Source organism: Hirundo rustica, chromosome 17, assembly GCF_015227805.2.
Source record: "Hirundo rustica isolate bHirRus1 chromosome 17, bHirRus1.pri.v3, whole genome shotgun sequence".
NCBI classification, from domain to species: domain Eukaryota; kingdom Metazoa; phylum Chordata; class Aves; order Passeriformes; family Hirundinidae; genus Hirundo; species Hirundo rustica.
Genome location: NC_053466.1, coordinates 3,089,059 through 3,107,089, shown reverse-complemented (window position 1 = coordinate 3,107,089; position 18,031 = coordinate 3,089,059). Strand labels below are relative to the sequence as shown.

Genomic DNA, 18,031 nt, shown 5'->3' with positions numbered 1-18,031 from the left:
AAGTAAAAAGTTTATCCGATTTCAGCTCGCCTCCGCTCTGAAGGGTCCTCAAGAGCTGCCCAGTGAGGTGGTGGAATCACCTCCCCTTTAGGGAAAGACTGGATGTGGAGCTTGGTGCTGTGGTTTAGGTGACGAGGTGGTGACAGGTCAAGGGCTGGAGTCGATGATCCCAGAGATCTTTTCCCACCGAACTGATTCTCGTGATTCTGGGATGAACCAATGCAGTCTAGCAGCATCAAGAGCACAGTTACATTTTACCACAAAGCAAAATCCAGTCCTGAAATCCAGGGCTTTTAAAAACCTCAAAGCACTTTACAGAGAGATAATACCTATTTTTGTACAGGGCAGTGACAGACACCCGTCCTACCCTTGCGCCGGTTGCTGTGACAGACCTTGAACACGGGGATGGGCGATGAAGTTCCCCTGTTTAACAGGAAGCATAAATCCATAATTAGCAGATTTTGATTTTTTTTTTTCCCCCCGGTGGTTATAAGGTTTCTCAGCTGCTTTGAATAATTCCAGTAATATCCATGGAACTGGGCTGCTTCTGAGCATTGGAGGCTCAGCTCCACGAAGATCTATGGAAGGACATGGAACACAGAGGGTAAATGAGTTCCATGGGAGGCGATGCTCTGCAGGAAATTTGTCACAGACCCGTGAGCTCTGGTGTGGTACTGCTGGACTCCTTCATTAACTTCTCCCTAATGCACACCTTGCTGCTCCTGCTAATTGTACAATCACAGATGCTCTGAGTACACAACAGCCATCTCTGTTTAAAAAACATTGCTTCTGAAAGGAACGCTTCTTAAGGGCCTACATTATTATTCTAATTGATGCCGAGGATGATGTAAAGAAGGAAGCCGTTCAACAGCACTTCACTGATCTTTCTACAGCAACTTGTATCAGTCTCATTATGCTGTTTATACACACACAGAGCGATGCCGCCCCATTGATATTACGCTGCTAATTGGAATTACTACTTTCAGAAAGAAAAAGTCAGTTTAAAGGCCAAAAGAGAAGCGTGACTTTAATGTATACCACAGCATTTATTTCTTTACCGAGGTCCATTGGATTTATAATTATAAATCCATTCTAACCTGTCAAAGCATTTATCAATGAATTGAATCAATACAATGCTCTTACACTGCTCTTCTGCTGTCAAGTTTCACAAATGAATACTGTCTTAAAGTAATGAAAATAGACTGCATCTGGCACAAACCCACCTGAAATTACTTCTGGGAAGGATGGAGTGGCCACCTGCTTCATTCTTTCCAGCCATTCCAGTGTTTCCCTATATAGGTGTGAAATTACAGGTTTGTGGCATGTGCCAAACTGGGGACTTATTCTAGAGTTTAGCTGAAGTGCAACTATGTGACCTTTACTTTGCAATAAACACAAGCCATAAACTTTGCAGATATTTGAGGAGAGGACTCTGGAAAGTAGGAACAAATAGAAAATCTAGTGGTAGCTATGATTCTGAGCCTTCTTTTTTCTTCTTTTTCCTTCCGTTCTTTTTTTCTGGTTCAGCAATAGGTAAGCCAAGAATGTCTGCAACAAATATCTCTGCTGTGATTTCTGCTGGAATTTCTTCTTCAATCAAAGCTGCTGCACCTAGAGAGCAGTAATAACAACATGAGACACGCAGAAGCAATGTCACAATGGCTTTCCGGTAAAATTTATAAGCAGCAATAAGTGAATGAAATGTTTTTAAAGATACATGAAGGGATCATGACAAAGCGATGGTTTACTAGCTTCATACTTTACGTGTTTATATCAGGGGTTAAGCCTGTCAAAATCCGTGTGTCTCACCTTGCAGCAGCTCCGTGCCTCAGAGGAGTCATGGGACAAGATTTACACTTGGTCGATTTGATGTGATTTAGGATCCTGAGGGATCCAGGGATTCCGAAGTTCCTTTCAGGAGCAGCACCTTTACTGCATGGGGCCCACTGCCAGTGACCCTAAACAGATGCTGTTCCAAACTGGTGGGGACTGGGACGTGAATTGTACAAAAATGCCGTTCCAATTACAATGGGCAATTAAATACAGCCGCTTGGCTCAAATGAATGCTATAATTTGCTGTTCCAGACTGGTGTAGACTGGGACATAAATTGCAGACGAATGTGATCGTTACCAACAGCTCTGTTACAATGGGCACTGCGGCCCGGGTGAAACCAGCACTGGGATTTCCCTGTGTGTTTCTAATTTCAGCTCCAGCCAGCAGATAAACAGCAATGTAATCTTGTCAGGCCCCAGTTATAGTTCATTGTCCATTTATTTTTAGATACACCCGTGCAATTTCTGCGTGGATGAAGGACAGTCTGTAGCTCTGTGACTATTTTTGCAATCCCATCTGAGCAGTTTTGACAGCTCTTGGCCTAACAGGGTAAATTGGGTTTGAAATTTAAATTGTTCCATTTGGGAGTTGAAACAATCCTGCTTCTGTGCTGTGTGGAATGCTAATCCTGTACCTGTGGGATCGCAGGTGTCCAGTTCAGATTCTCCTTTCCTGGGTCTCCTGCACAGCAGGGTGGTCAGACACTCAGCCAGCTCCTCCTCTGTCATCTTCTCCCCTGTACAAAACAGAGCACCACCAGCCCATGGGTTATGGGGTTGAGAGCACAAAAACTCAAAAGCAGCTCAAATGAAACTAAACAGGACAGTTCAAAAGAGGATCTGTCTTTTCTGAGGTAGGGACATATACACTGCCAAGTAAAACACATGATCCCAACACAGGAAAATGTTGATCCTGAGGAAAATTGTTCTTTCCTCTAGCTTTTTTGGGGGAAAATGTCAAAGGAAGAAATTCTGATGCAGACAGCTCTTTAAGAAACATTGCAGTAGCAGGGGCTTGAGCTTCTATTCCCACTGGAGAATTCCTGGCACAGACCACAGTCCATGTAGCCATTTTCAGGCAGAGGAAGAGAAAGATGGAGAAAAGTCTTGATTTAGTATCTTGAAATAACACGGACATAGCACTTGTTCCCAGTTAGTGGTTGGCTCATGCCCTGGAGCATGAGGTTATAGATCTGTTATGAAACCGTTCTATCTGATGTACCTATTTATGGGTGTTCACACCATCTGTATAAATAGCTAACCTTTCTCACACTGGTTGAATCCGTGGTTTCCAAGGATCTTTGTGGCAAGGAATCTTGCCAAGTGATGTACTGAGTAAACCAGCGTTTCCCTTTACCTGTTCTAATGCTCAGCTGCACTTTTACACCAGAAGTAAGACAACAGAAGTTTGTTACTAGCACTCTATGGCACTGGCCACAAGCATATTAACACCCACATTTATGGTGTTCTCTCTTATTCAGCTCAACTAAATGATCCCATCTTTTCAATCTTACACAGATTTAGTCCAGGACCAATTTCATCCCTCCTTTCTTGTCTCCCTTTTATGAGTTTTATACTGCTTTTCCAGAGCCTATGTGACTGGAAGAGAGAACAGCAATTCAGATAGGGGCACACAGGGAGAAGGATACATTTTGCCAAGATCCATACTTATCATTTAACAGCTGAGATACTCAAGCCAGCGGAGATTTCCAGAGCAGTAAAAGAAGCACAGCTGGGACAAGACAAGTGATTATTCAATTTAAAATCTTAAGGCAGGTGGCTCCTCATGCCTGCCTTGGTTACCAGGTTCTCATTCCAGAATCATTTCTTGCTGCAGGGAAAAAGTTTTGAAATTGCAAGCAGAGCTAGCAAGCAGAAAACTGGTATTAGAAACAAAATAACTCACCTCTGCACTGAAGCAGTGACAGGAAGTCTCCTCTGTCAATAACTTTGTCTCCCTTCTTGTTATCATAACCAAGAACCTGAAATGCTCGTTGTATGGTTTTCATTGACAAGCCGAGCGCAGGTCGATGATTTATATAAAGTTTGATAAAATCATCTAAATTGATTTTTGTCACTTCTTCCCTGGTATCCGCATACTTGCTGAATTTTACCTCATCTATCATTCCTTCAATCTAAACATCAAGACAAGGCAAATTGTTACAAGATTTATTTTGAAGAACATTGGGCCAGTTTCTGATCCCGTGAATGCCAACGTCCCCGAACCGTGCGCGTGTTGGTGGCACGGGTGCCATGACCACGTCCCAGGAGGAAGCTGCACTCGGCAGCTGAGGATGGGAATGGCCAACAGTTACACACCTGCTGACATGACAATAACAAGTAAAGATGGGATTACGCATCCACAGGCATTTTGGATTTCCTCTCTTGTGACAGGCACTCGGTGACCCTGCAGCTGTTACCGGCACCTTGGGCACAGCTGTGTCTCCACTCTGGGACAGTGGGCCGGCAAACCACAAACCAATAAACACACCATCCTTGCTCTGGGAGCCCACACACAAGGGTCCCGACAGAACCAGGCTGCACACCCTGACTGATGAGAAATCTTATCTTCCCCTGCTCTTCCCCGTGTCTGGGGGTGGGTTCAGGTGCTGCACCAGCCAAATCCAAACTGTGCTCAATGGGGCTGACGCCCTGCACTGCTGGACTCTCGTCTTGGACAAACAGGCAAGCACTGGCTGTGCTGGATACCAGTGGTTTTCCTGAAGTCTGTGAGTCAGCCCAGCAGCTGTGCAGATGTGTCCAAAAGGCAGCATCTGCTCCGTGCCTTCATTGTACTTGCAGCCCCTTCAGAGATACACGGGCAGCAGAGAGACGCCGGGAGAATTCCCCGTGCCAGCACGTACCAGGCCTGCTGCTCCCCGGGAAGGGAAGCTGATGCAAGATCTCTCCAGGGAAGACTTTGCATTCAGCCTTGGGCCTTTGTCCTTGTGTCACAACTTTTTCCACTGAATGAAGCCCAGGGAAGAGGGAAATCTCAGCCTTATATTTTTCCTGCGGTGAATGTCACTCTAAGCAAGAACAGTAATTTTCACTCGGCTCTGCCTGATCTGGGATTAGGTTTTATATCAACCCCACTGAAATACAAAAGAAAAATACCAATTCCCAAAAGCTTTGCTAGTCAGCCCAAGCTGCCTTTTCTTCCTCCTGCTTTTCTTTTATTAAAACACTCTAGAGACAGATGAACCTTCTCTCTGGATTTATTACTGATGGTAGGTTGCCTGGTTTCACAACAGCTCAGCACCTCTGTTTCCATGCCTGAAATGCTGTTTATATTTTAATTTGGAGAAGTGTGGGGCATTATCAGTTACTATTGCAGAGACATTTCCCAAGGGAATATGTTTTCTGTGTCCCCAGGAGGCAAAAACGTGATAACCCAAGGAAAAGATCTAACACAGCATGAAGAGATTACACCTCAACTTGGCACCAGGGCAAAGCAGCCCCAGCTCAGACAAACATTTGCTGGTTGTGGGGGCTCCAAAGTGAGTCAGTTTGGTGGCAGCTCTGGCAAAGGTCCTGCCTCCCATCTGGTGGCTCTCCTGGCAGAGCATCCCTGGGCAGATGGGGTGGCACAGACTCACAGCAGCGCCTCAGCAGCCTGTGGGTTCCTGTGCCATGGCAGAGATGAACACAATCTCCCCTGCAGAAAGGCTGAGGGAGCGCACTGATGCACCTCTTCCCTTGGGGGAGCCTCTCCTGCAGTGATGGGCTGGAGCTGGTGCTCAGAGGCCGTTATTCAAATCTCCTGGCTTCAGATTCAGTCATGCCAGGTTACACATTACAAATGAGGTTTGTATACAGTACAAACTGCCTTGGAGAAACAGCCACACAAAGGGGAAGAAGCAGCACCCTTATTAAATCAGTTCTCTCTGCTGTAAAATTTTGACCCTGAGGTTACCTTGTTGAACAACTCTGAGCTGTCAGGCTACAGGTTTGCTCAGCCTTCCTCTGCAGTTGCCCAACTTGCTAGCAAGGAAACTTTTCTAGGAATTTTCTGCCAGATTCTGACCACTACTATGTTGATGCAGACCAGAAAAAAATACACTGAAAGACAATAAATATACCCCAGAGCCATCCAGCATGGCAATAGTCAGAATTCGGCCCTTAGAACACTTGGGAAGTGCAATCAGTCTTGCTCTTTCTTCTTTTAATAACAATAAAAACAGCTGACTAACCTCTTCCTCTGATGGATAAAATCCTATTGCTCTCATTACAGAAGGAATTTCCTCCAAGGGAATATGTGTTGACACCTGTCTCCTCTCCAGTGTGTCGATACCTTGTCTGCACAGCTGTACGTAGTAAAAATAGTCCTCCAGTTCCTGCCAGGGGTTCAAACAAACACTGCAAATTTCAGTTACCAACAGGCACAGAAGATAAGGCTCCATTTAGGGTTTACTAACAGCCATGTCAATGTGATTGCTGTTAAAGGCAGGCTGGACAAAACATAAAGAAATGTCAGGCCTGTATAAATTAAACCCCAACCAGGTGTTCAGACAGCGTTCACGGTGAGCATAATTACCCTGAAGAATTTGCCTTCTCTGCCACCATCCAGGAGGTTGTAGAATGGGATCAAGTCCTCCCCACCCAGGAAAGCAGCAGCATCCAAGACACTGGCAGAAGTAGAGGAAAGAAGGCACAGGAAGGGTTCATGTGAGGAGAGCTTTCACGGTTCCCTTTCTAGCCATTGTTCACAGACACTTTCAATAAATAAAATCCCTGGGCCTCAGAATTCAGGAAAGAAAAGCACTGCCTTGAACCTTGTGCTATTTTATCATCAGCTGCACTTCTACAGCATATTTCATACCCAGGTTTTACATACAATAGCACAGTGTGGGAATTAATTATTACTGAATGGTCCTCTTGTTTAGTGGAATGAGTACAGGGCTGGGAGCCAGGAGCTTTTCCATGGACTTGAACTTGGTGTCTGGCATTCGGCTTTTCTGCTTCCTTATAGAGACATTGAGGGAGATGAATTAGCTAGATCAGCATTTTGAACATGCAGAGAAGGCTGGGGCTTGGTGTTTGCAATAAACCACACGACTCCCTGTTCCTTGATCCAACACATTTTTCCCCAATAATTCAGTGCAATCCATTACCCGACTTCCTCTGCCGTGGCGGGCGACGGAGTCGCAGGTGCAGTTTGCATTAAACTGAAAGTGCCTGAGTAGCCACCTCTTTGTTTCAATTTCATAGGCAGTTGGAGCCAAAAGAATCCCTTTGGCTTGGGCAGATGTAAAAAGAAACCAAGCCTGGAAGTGCAGTCATGGCATAACACTGCCGCATAATACCCCACGTCTGGCAGCCTGGCTGCAGCTTTCACACACACCTCTGTCGTGCTGCCTCCACTGGGGTTTTTTTGCAAGCTTCATGCTTTTTTCATAATTAAGTTATTTGGGTATTAAACACAGTGGAGATTCACAAGATGCCAGAAGCGGCAATAAAATGATAATTAGCTCATCAAAAACTTCGCTCCAAAAACAAATTACACAGAAATTCAATGTTGCCTGGACTCTGGCCAACCATTATAAAGAAGGATCATTTATATTCTATTGCCTTCCTTAAAATGTCGCTTATCCTGACCCCCGACTGTTTAAGCCACACAAAGTGGAAAAGAAAATAAATAAAGCCATTGCTTTCCCACTCAGGTTTCCTTTGTTCTGGCACATGAAGGTGAGCTATCTTGGCACTCCTTGGGCTTTCCTCAGAGCGAATGGTACCTGCAAAATGTGTTCCTTGCAGGACCAGCATGTGGTCCACGAAGCCTTGGTCCTAGGAAGGTGAGGGGCAGTGGTGTTTCCCAGGCGCTTATCAAATGGCAAACATAGGAGCAAGGGCTAAAAGCTCCCATGGAGTTATTTCCCAGAAACCAGGAGATACAGTGCTCTGTGCTAGGAGGGTGTTGTGCAGGATTTGAAAACATAAAAAAATCAAACAGCACAGACTGAGGGAGACAATGCCACACTATCCTAACTCTGCCGTGGACTAAGCTCCCTTCCCAGTCCCTGAAGTGTGAAGTGGTTCCATGGTGGCCTGACAGTTTTCATGCCATTCACAGCTGCCTTGCTCTGTTTCTATGTACAAATGTATCTCTTGGGCACCTGCGGCCCTGAGGGAAGAGCCTGTGCCCCAAACATGTATTGCATTGAACAGCTTTGGGCCTTGACATGCCAAGAAACCAAAATATCTATCCTGCCTTTGGTGTTGTACTCTCCTGTCATGTGGGAGCATGTCTGGCACCACTGCCCAAGGGATCTGGCAGAGGGAAACCTGCAGAGGATGGCGTAAGAAACCTGGCAGGATTCATCGCTGATGCTCTGGGCCAGAGCCTGGAGATCCTCCTTTGTTAAAGCAGCCTCCACTCTTCAACCACCCCACTTACTACAGCCCATTTATTCATGTAAGCAAAGCTTTATGGGATTAAGGTAGCTCGTCCTAAATCCAGTCTTCAAACACAGGGGGGATTTCCCAGCAAATTCCTATCCCATTTGGAGAGCAGAGACTTTTGTATCAGCAGCAGCCCTGTGTGCTCCTTTTGCAGCCAGCGCTGCTCCTCTGCTCCCTGCCTAACCCTGACAACCTCCCATCACACTGGCCAGGCCCTCACAAGAATCACAAAATCCTCTGCCCAGTTTCTTACCATTTGGGCACCATATTCCAGCCTGGAGTATTCTTTAGGCACTGTGGCCACCCCTGTGAGGTTTGCTGGCTCAATCCCTCCTACATCACAGAGAGGGGAACAAAACCCCAAAAATACGTCCCCCCTGTTTCAACTGCCACCCCACATAGCTGCTTGGGGCCCAATGGATCGACCAAGCAGCTGTGGAAAGCAGTAACACGATTCCTTTCCCTTTCCTGCCAAAACTCACTGCAGGTTGACCTTCCATTTCATAAAAGTGCGCTCCTTTCCCCCGGCTGTAAAGATGTAACGCCCGTCGTGGGAGATGGCAAAATCAGAGGCACCATCTGGGTGGCAAATGAAGGCTGAGGACTTGTGAGGGTTGCCATCGACAGGCAGCATCTGCAAGCCCACCTGTAAGGGAAGAGGGAGTCTGGGAGGGCTGGGGGTCCCACTGGGGCAGTGCCACATCCTCTTCCTCAGGAGCTTGCTCAGCTCTCAGGCAGGACCAGCCTACACGTGGTTTCACCTTCAGTGAAATTCCCAAGGGACCTCCAGCTCTGCAGGTGGGGGCTCTTGTAAGGCAGGGCAGGTGGGGCTCCGTACCTTGTCCCTTGTAATGTACACCAGGTAGTGTTGCTGGGGGTCCGCAGAGCTTGTCCTAGGGAGGATTTGTATCTTCTCCAAGGGAGAGCCATAGGTTGGTCCCAAAAGGGTCTTTCTAAAGGCAAACGATGTATTTATCCACCCTAGGCCGCCCAAAACATTTTCCCCCCTCTGAACAGCTGTTGTGTGGAAGGATGGGTAGATATGGGAGGTGTGCGGAGGCTTTGTGCTACTGTCTGAGAGAAAAGGGTAGGATGGGGTCCCTGGCTAGAAGAGGCTCAGAAATTAATTTAGTGCTCAGGGATTATTATGCTTTGCTCATGTGGACTCCAATCTCTTTGTCTGATGTCTTAACTGCTACATCTCAGGTCCAACGTGCTGTGCAGGCCAAGATCCACCTGCAGCCACAACCTAGCTGAATGACAGTGAACAGCAGAGTGGGTGTAAGAATGGACTGACCTGAGGGCTCTAGAGCCATCCCAAGTTCTGCATCACAGACGGAAAATCACATGCCCATGGGTGGGAATATGGTGGTCATTAGACCAAAGAGAATACATGATCAGGAGCAGGCTCCCAGGCAATGGCAGGCCTGAATCAATCTACCTGCACGTTTTGGTCATCGTGTTGTAGAGCTTCATTTTGTAGCAGTTGTTGGCAGTGAGGAAAAAGGACTCGGTGTTGAGCTGTGGGTACCAGGTCAAGCACAGGGGCACTGCATCCTGCTCCAGCCTGTTCCTTTGTGTGACCACCAAGTGGTCCTTGATGCTGCTGTTCAGGTCATATTCAACCTGAAGGGAAGACAAGGAGACACAGCAACTCCCCTGTGGTCTGCCCTGCACCCTTGACCTTGTGGATTCACTGGATTTGCATCTCCTGGAGAAGCCCACAATAGGAGAAACTCAGCACCAAGACCAGGCTGAGAAACAACCCCCAGCAACGGAGCTGGTGGGGTGAGGTTTGGGAGCCATGGAACCAAACATGGAGTATCCTTTGATGGCCTTGTCCAGCCCCACCCCTTTGACCACAAATCTTCACTGTCCTTTAAACTTTTGCATCAACCCACCAGCTGCCGGTCCTCGCCGAGGCTCAGGAGCCTGGGCTCGTTGCTGTGTGAGTGGACCCCAAAGAGGATGCTCCGGATGGGTTTGTAGTGGGAGTCCAGCCCTGCCAGGTGCTCCCAGCATCTGCTCCCGTTCTTCAGGACTCTCTTGTAAACAGTTACTGAATAAGTCTCATCCTGCAACAACAGCACAAAGGTCAACGAGGGGGATCTTTTTCTTTGTACAGATCATCACCTCTGAGCCAAAGTGCTTCAACACTGCCTCAGTACTTCTACACCGAGACACGGGACTGAGGGAGCAGCCCCCTCCCAAAGCACCAGCCAGGAGGAAAAATCTATACTCCAGCCCCTTCTTCAGATGGATGCAGAGCTAAGACTTGTCACTAAAGTTAGGGACGAGTCGCTGCTAGCAGCGGGTCTGTGGAGCCGCTGTGACTGGTGACGTTTTTACAGAGTGACTTCAAGCCAGGAAAAGCATTTCGGAGTCAGGACGCCCCAGGGGAGGAACAGCCCTCTGCCCTGCTGCTCTGCATTTCAGTCACCGAGCCCCAGGGGAGGGACGGCCCTCTGCCCTGCTCGCTCTGTGCCTCGCAGGATGACCGGCAGTTCCCAGTCCCTCCCAAAGCTCCCCCGCGAGCAGCGCATGTAAATCACCGAGCGGAAAAAACAAGCTTACAGCGGTTACGAGGTACTTGGAATCGTGAGAGAAGCTGATGTGAGTCACGGGGCCTTGCGAGAACTGGAATTCTTCACAGATGGACTGAAGGGAAATTGCATCAAGGATGTAAACGCTTCCATCAGTAAAACCAGCAGCCAGAAAATAACCTGGAAAGCAGACCAGAAAACTCTCACGACACCATCACTCCTCCCAGGCAGGCTAATGCTTGACATATGGGGACGACACAGGGCTGGGATACCTTCAGGATCATAGGATAAGCACTGGATGCCAGCCTCAGTGAATATCCTGCTAACCAGGTACTGGGTCTCCTTGTATTCCCACACCTTCAGCAGCCCACAGTGACTCCCCACAGCCACAAGTGGCTCCTTCGGGTGGCAGGCAATGGCATTCACAGCCTTCTTCGCCTCTTGCATGATTCTTTCAAAGTTTGTGCTGTCTGTTGCAACATGGAACATGGTTGCATCAGAGGTTGAAAGGATAAAGTTCCTGTTTAGCATGAGAGAAACAGAATTCAATGAATCAGACCAACTGGCTCGTGTCCCTCCAAGCTATATTACACATCAGTCTCTTTTTGGCAAGTTAGTTGGACAATCTCTTATATTTTATGATACACAGTATGCAAACGCTCCTTGACCTGAAAGGCAAGTGGCACTTTGTATTCATGACCTGGGAAATGGCCACAGGAAGACACTGGAGCCAGTTCCATTTTCTACTTGGCTGGGCAAACTAGAAGATGAACAACATCTGGGGAGCTCCTGCCCTTTGCAAATCACTGGCGTGTGAGATGGGCAAATAAGCAATTGAAGATACTCTGAATGGGCTTTTCATGTGTCTTCATGCCACCATCAGTGGCTCCACGTTGACCGTGCTGCCGTGGCCAAGGTCAGAGGGCAGTTTCAGTCCCTGTCTGCTCACTTGGCCGCACTGGCCAGCACAGCAGAGAGGTTTCACCGTGTGACTGGTGATGTGTGAAGCACACAGCTGGATAATTATTCACATTACAGCACAAACATGCATCGTTTCAGTCTGCCTGATTGAGAGTCTGGACCCAGTAAAAGGGACAATAGAGGACCACACAGAAATCCCAGAGTGGTTTGAGTAAGAATGGACCTTAAAGATCATCTTGTTTCAACACCTTCCACTAGACCAGGTTACTCCAAGCCCCATCCAACCTGGCCTTGAACAATTCCAGGCAAGGGGCATCCACAGCTTTTCTGAGCAACCTGTGCCAGGACACCACCACCCTCACAGTGAGGAATTTCTTCCTCTACCCCATCTAACCCTGCCCTCTGTTAACTTTAAGCCATTCTCCCCTTGTCCTGTCACTCCATAGCCTTGTCCAAAGTCTCTCTCCAGCTGTTTTTTGAGGAGCCCTTGGAGCACTGGAAGGTGCTATGAGTTCTCCTTGGAGCCTTCTCCAGGCTGAATCTAGGAAACTGCACAGGCAGACAAGTGGGGAAGCACAGCCTCTGCCAGCTGCTCCATCACAGCCACCAGTTTATGCACATCAGGCCCAGGCAGTGATGGGCTCTGCACCTCCTGCGTGCATTAGCTGGGCTCTCCAGCCATTCCTAATCCCACCAGCCTCTGGGATGAGCTCAGGCTTTCCCCTTTGGTTTTCTGCCTTTTGTACTGCCCAGAGCAGCTGCAGGTGGCAGGAGCTGCAGCAGCAACCCAGGAAGAGGGATGAGACAACAGAGACCAACAGGGAAACCAAACCATCCCCCAGGACACTGCTCCAGGCTGGAGAAGAATCTGTCCCACACGGCTCTTTGGAAAACACACATGGCTAAGACCAGACATTGCCACGAAAGCCTTAGCAGGAGTGACAGACGTGCCTTTGCAGGCTGGATGGAGCCACACAACAGCTTCATCTGGCCTGCAGGCTCCGTGTAATTCCTCAGACATAGCTACATCACACAGAGGGACAGAGAGGGGCTGGTGACCAGTCGGTGTGGCACAACCCTGCATCAGTGCCATGGCCCCAATTAGCTTGCCAAGCCATGATAAAATCCAACTGGATATAACCATCCCTGGGAGGGGTTTAAGGGAGGATTAAGGGGCCCAGTGAGAGCTCAGCATTAGCATTGCCTGGTGTGCCGGGTACGTGACAGAGAAACCAATCACCACCACGCCTGCACTAATGCCATGTCTGCACCTAGGCATCGCCTCGAGCTCAGTGTCTGGGTGGCTCCCATACTGCTGGAGCCCACCCATGCTCCCTCCATGTCCTGCCTCCCTCTCCTGCCCAGGAGAGGCTGAATCCTGCTCCAGACCAGGCAGAAGCTCATGGCGCAGCTCTCACTCACCACCACCTCAGATCTCACTGACCACCTCCCCAGCTTTCCACTGCAAGGCAAACACAGGAGAAGACCTGGGTTTGTAAAGAGACACTCACCTGGTGAGAAAGGGACAGCTGCTGCCTGGGAGGGCACTGGGAGGATCACGAAGGACTGTGGAGAAGGAGATGGACTGGATGGGACCCACTTTGTCGTGGCTGTAGATGGTGAGGAGCCGCAGCTGCCCATCATAGAATTTAACCTGCCCTTCCACATCACCTGTGACTATACAGCTGCAGGGAAGGGAAAGTTATTAATAAACACACTGACTGACAGCTCCCGAGTATTTCTTGGAGAGCATCCTTGTGTGGATGCAAATCTCTCCCCCATTTCTCTGCACAAGCACACGAGCAGAACCCTGCACAGATGTGCAGGAGAAAGCCAGAGTTGTGCAGAATCCAGTGGCTCTGCTGTGACCCTGCCGTGTCCCTGCCATGTCCCCAAGGCTGTCGCGACGTTTGGTGGCTGTCTGCTCCCTCTGCCGGTAGCGGCCGGGAGGCTGAGCCACTGTCTGATCTACCCCAGCAGAGCTGGCATCGCATCACCACGACTTCTCAACCTCATTTCCACCCCCAGGCAAATCCATTGCTGGAAAATGACTCAAAAACCAGCAGCACTTTCCTGCATGAGTGACCATGCTGCCAAGCGACATAAAACTCCAATATTATCTCTGCCACTCCTACAGCTGAGGTACCTGAGGACTACCTGCAGCTACTGAAAAGGGCTGCCTGTTACCTCTCCAACACTTTGAGCACGGTAAGACTCTCCTTCTGCATTGACACCACTTTGGTGGCTGTTATTCCGTGGGGTTTGGCCAGCAGTTCCTCGGGGAGTGTGCGGGGATTGTCCATGTCCCACACCACCAGCTTCCCGGCCGAGGTGCCCGTCAGAACTTGGGTGTTGTTAAAATGGAAAACTGACTGGCTGAACTGTCCCACCAGGCACTTGAAGGTCTGTGGAGACAGCAGCCAGGCTGTGTTTTTATTCCAGAGCTGGCTCTGCCCTCCTCAAGCAGAGAGGTTTCTGCTTGGTCCTCATGACATTCCCTTCCTGTCCCATGGCAGGGCGACAGACAAGAGCCCCAGGGCACCTTGGAGAGAGAGCCCTGCTTGAGCTCAGCCTGGGAAAACCTGGCTCGTGCTTTCTGAGGGGGACAGGCTGGGGCCACAGCCACTGTTTTTGCTTAAGGGGATGGGGAGGGACACTGCTGCTGCCAGCAGAAAAGCCAGGAGGGTAACATGCTGTGGTCCCTCCCTGCTGTGCTCACCTGGTTGCTCAGGAATGGTGCCCCATACTGCAAACCGGAATCATCCTGGGGAAAGCAGAGAAAACATCCAGGGCAGGAATTTTGGAACCAAGCTCTGCAGTGCCACAGGTCCCCTCCCCACACTGTGGAGACCCAAGCAGGGCTCCTGGAGCAGAAAGGCTCTAAGGTGTTCTAGAGAGCACAAAGCATCCTCTTCTTCCATCTGCTGCTTTCCAGAAGCTACTGAACGGCACAGGGCCCATGGGAAAGCAGGAATGGAGGGAGTGTGATACTCTGTCCAGACCCCTTTGGGATCTGGCAAGGGCAGGGAGCAGGGAAGGGATAGTTCTGCAGCGTGTGACCCCAGCTGTGGACAGATACCCAGCCCCTGAGCCCCCACTGCCTACTCCTCTCTGACACCAGAAACACGACTTCCCATATCCCTACTTACCCACACGTAAAATATCATTTGGGTTTTGCTGTTGCTGACAAACTCATGGGGATTCTGAGGGTTAAAAATTACATAATCCTGAAATTCAAAGAATTGCATTAGTGCCAAGCTGAGCAGTGCTTTCTGCTTATTCTTCTATCCAAAACCACCTCACCAGCTGCAGTGAACTGAAAATAGAGGACACCCCATGCCTGTCAGGCATCAGAGGAACAGGGATAACCCTTGGGATGCTCTGTTCCATCAGGGTGTCCCAGGGCTGGGGTATGATCCTGCCCCCCATCCCCAGCTGACACCTACCAGCAGCCCCGTGCTGGATGGGGGCATGGGGGTACAAGGGGGAGCAGGTGAGGATGGGGCTGCCCACTCCAGCCCTTCTGCCCACGTTGGCACTTACCTGATGCCCAAACTCAGGCTTCAGCTCTATGCTGCATATGGCTTTCTCTGTGGGCAAAGTCCATCGCCAAACACAAACTTTCTGGAAGAGTAGGGAAGAAAAATCCAAGGAACACTTGTGGCTTTCTGGGAGGTTGGGGGAGCCAGGTAAATCCCATTCCCCACCCACTGCAGGGGCTGCATGGCCTAAAAGATTGTAGCAGGGTAAAACCCAGCACAGCCTGGCAGCAGAAAGCTTAATTTCAGGAAATAATGCTAGAAATTTCCTAGATGAAAGTGATGAAGTCAGAAGCTTTTATCCCAAATTAAGATCCATTTTCTCAACTCTGCAGCATTCACTTGAACGAAATCCAGGTCTTTCTTCTAATGGCTCAGACAAACAAGGCATCACTCTGCAAACCATTCCCCTTCTCTCCTGCTCTCCCTATCTGAATTCCCACCTCCCCTGTGCTGCACTGCAAAAGACTTCCAGGTATCTATCCTGCAAAGCTAAGAAAGACGAGATATTCTCTTCACCTGCACCGTAGCAGCACTAATGGTCACCAAATACTTGGCATCCTGGGAAATGGCAATGGCACAGACCCCGTCCTCTGAATGACTCTCGAAGATGGTGTGCACGGGTACCCTACGGAGCAGAGACCTCGTGGGTGCTCCTGGCAGCACAGAGGGTACAAGGCAGTCACTTGGCAAAGTCTGTGGCACAACCCACCCACCCCAGTCTGTGTGGAAGAAGGAATGGAAGGAGGGAGGCTGCAAACACCGGTGGTGTTCAGTGTCCCCTCCATCCCTTCCTCCCAAGTAAATGGTGCTGGGAAACAACTCACCAGGGATCTTTGAAGATCCTACAGCATGGAGCTGTGATGTACTTAGTCTGGGGAACTCAGCCCTGTCTCAGTGTCCCGTGGGTGATACAAGGACAAGGAAGAACTTGGTTTGGTTTTTGATTCCTTTGCTGCTTTTTAGTCTGTCCCTGCATTCTCCCGTTTTACTCTCAGCTGAGACTGGAGTCAGTCCTGAGTGATTTATTGGACACCGAGGATTTCCAAAAGAGGAGCTTCCTGGGAGCTTACCCAGAGTAGGAGTCCCACACGATGATCAGAGCATCTGGCCCTTGGTCGGCAGTCGCAACCCAGCGTTTGTCTTCACTCACACACAGGCAGGAGATGACATTCGTGTGGCCCTGGGGGAGGGAAGCAGCAGAGTGCCTTGGAGGTTGCAAACCTGGGGCTGTTCTGTTCATACCTTTTGTATGGGCTGCTCACAGGTTTGGTTATAGGTGACCCCTGAGCACAGGGCACCAGAAAGAGAGGTGGAGGGAGGGGGTTCAGGAGGAGGGGAGGACAAGGAGGGACATGCTCGGCTGTGTGCCAGACCTGCAGGTGGAACTGCTTGTTCCGCAGGATATCGTGGATGACCACTATGTGGGAGGAGACGTACAGGAGTACCCAGTCCTCCCCGTCCATCAGGCTGTGCACGGCCAGGCTGCTGTTGTAGCCGAACACCCAGGACAGGTCCTGCAGGGAAGAGGCAGCTCATGTCTCTCGGCAGCCAGGACAAAAAAGGCACACGAGGTCTGTGGGGTGATGGAAGAGAGCGGGGCAGGAGTGCTGGGTGCCATGTGGAGCATCCCGTTGGCACTGTGCCCGCTGGTACTCACAAGGGGGTGAAGGCTGCTGTCCCTGTTCTTCCGGAACAGCATCCCCGGCGAGGCTGCCCACACCAAGCTGGCAGAGCCTTTATGCTGTGTGTGCCTCTCCCTGTAGCCTGGGAGAGGGCTGGAGATGGCTCCCTTGGACTCAGACTGTGCTGGGGATGGTTCAGGGGGTCCAGCACCCTCCGGGCATGATGTTCCAGCACTGCCTTCCCCCAGGGTGCGTTGGCTCCCAGCCCAGGTGCTGGCCAGGGTGTCTGAGATCCCCATACCTAAAGGAGATGACCGGGGGCACGACGGTGACTCTTCACTATCCTGTGGTGATCTTTCCTTCTCGCAGGCAGCTGCAAGGGCATCCTTGGAAAGGAAGGGAGGTTTTGGTGAATGCTGGCTCCTGGGCTGGTCTGTGTGGGGCCTGCCCTGTGGCTGCCAGGAATGAACCCCAGCATGTCTCACATCCCAGGGGCTGGTTCCACTAGGATCTGCTCCAGACCCTGTCTCAAACAGGACTTTCCATGGTGCTGCCCTCACCTCCTCAGGCTGTACATCTGTCTCCTGAGCTGTCTGTCTGTCCTGGGACATCTCCCCGGGCTCACTGCTTAGCGCTGCTCTTCCCTCAATGGGTTACTCCAGTGTATCTTCACATGGACCAGCCATCCACACCTCCGCCCTCCTCCCAGGTAGCTGGGGTGTGGAGATCCTCTGAAATACTTCCCCACGCACACTCTCCCAGATTTGGCTGCACAACAACCTGGAACTGGGCAGAGCAGGAGGAAAGGGCACCTGTAAAGCTGGGAAATGGGGCCCAGAGCCCCTTCTCAGCTCCAGTAACACTCCCACACTGAGCGCAAACCCAGCGCAGCGATTCCGGCTGAGCGCAGGCTCCCTCCCTTGTCTGCCTGCACACCGCGCCGGGCATGGAAATTCCCCTTTCGGATGGGGTTTTGTCACAGTCCCTGCGAGCACAGAGCTGCTCCTGGGCGGCAGCTGCTTCATCTCCGGCTTCACGGGTCTGGATTTGAGCCAACACCGAAACCTTGTGCGCAGAAAACTTTCACGGGAGGGGAAAGAGGTCCTGGGAAAAAGCCTCCCCTGGGCCCGGCGGGACGGGAGCGGCCGCGGTCGCCGGGTCTCACCGC

At 50.2% G+C, this 18,031-nt stretch overlaps 1 protein-coding gene across 1 annotated transcript; it reads right to left on the bottom strand.

The window, feature by feature from the left end:
• Positions 1-1,046: 1,046 nt before the first annotated feature.
• CFAP251 (cilia and flagella associated protein 251) lies at positions 1,047-17,030 on the bottom strand (the record flags this gene model as incomplete). Its single annotated transcript, XM_040081127.2, has 20 exons — positions 1,047-1,611; positions 2,469-2,570; positions 3,740-3,968; positions 6,027-6,170; positions 6,371-6,461; positions 8,718-8,881; positions 9,074-9,188; positions 9,677-9,861; positions 10,137-10,310; positions 10,810-10,958; positions 11,051-11,298; positions 13,211-13,384; positions 13,887-14,104; positions 14,419-14,463; positions 14,849-14,926; positions 15,243-15,323; positions 15,758-15,866; positions 16,312-16,421; positions 16,615-16,755; positions 16,899-17,030. Coding segments are annotated over 20 exons (2,832 nt in total), but the record flags the coding sequence as incomplete, so codon positions are not given.
• Between the last annotated feature and the right edge of the window lie 1,001 nt (positions 17,031-18,031).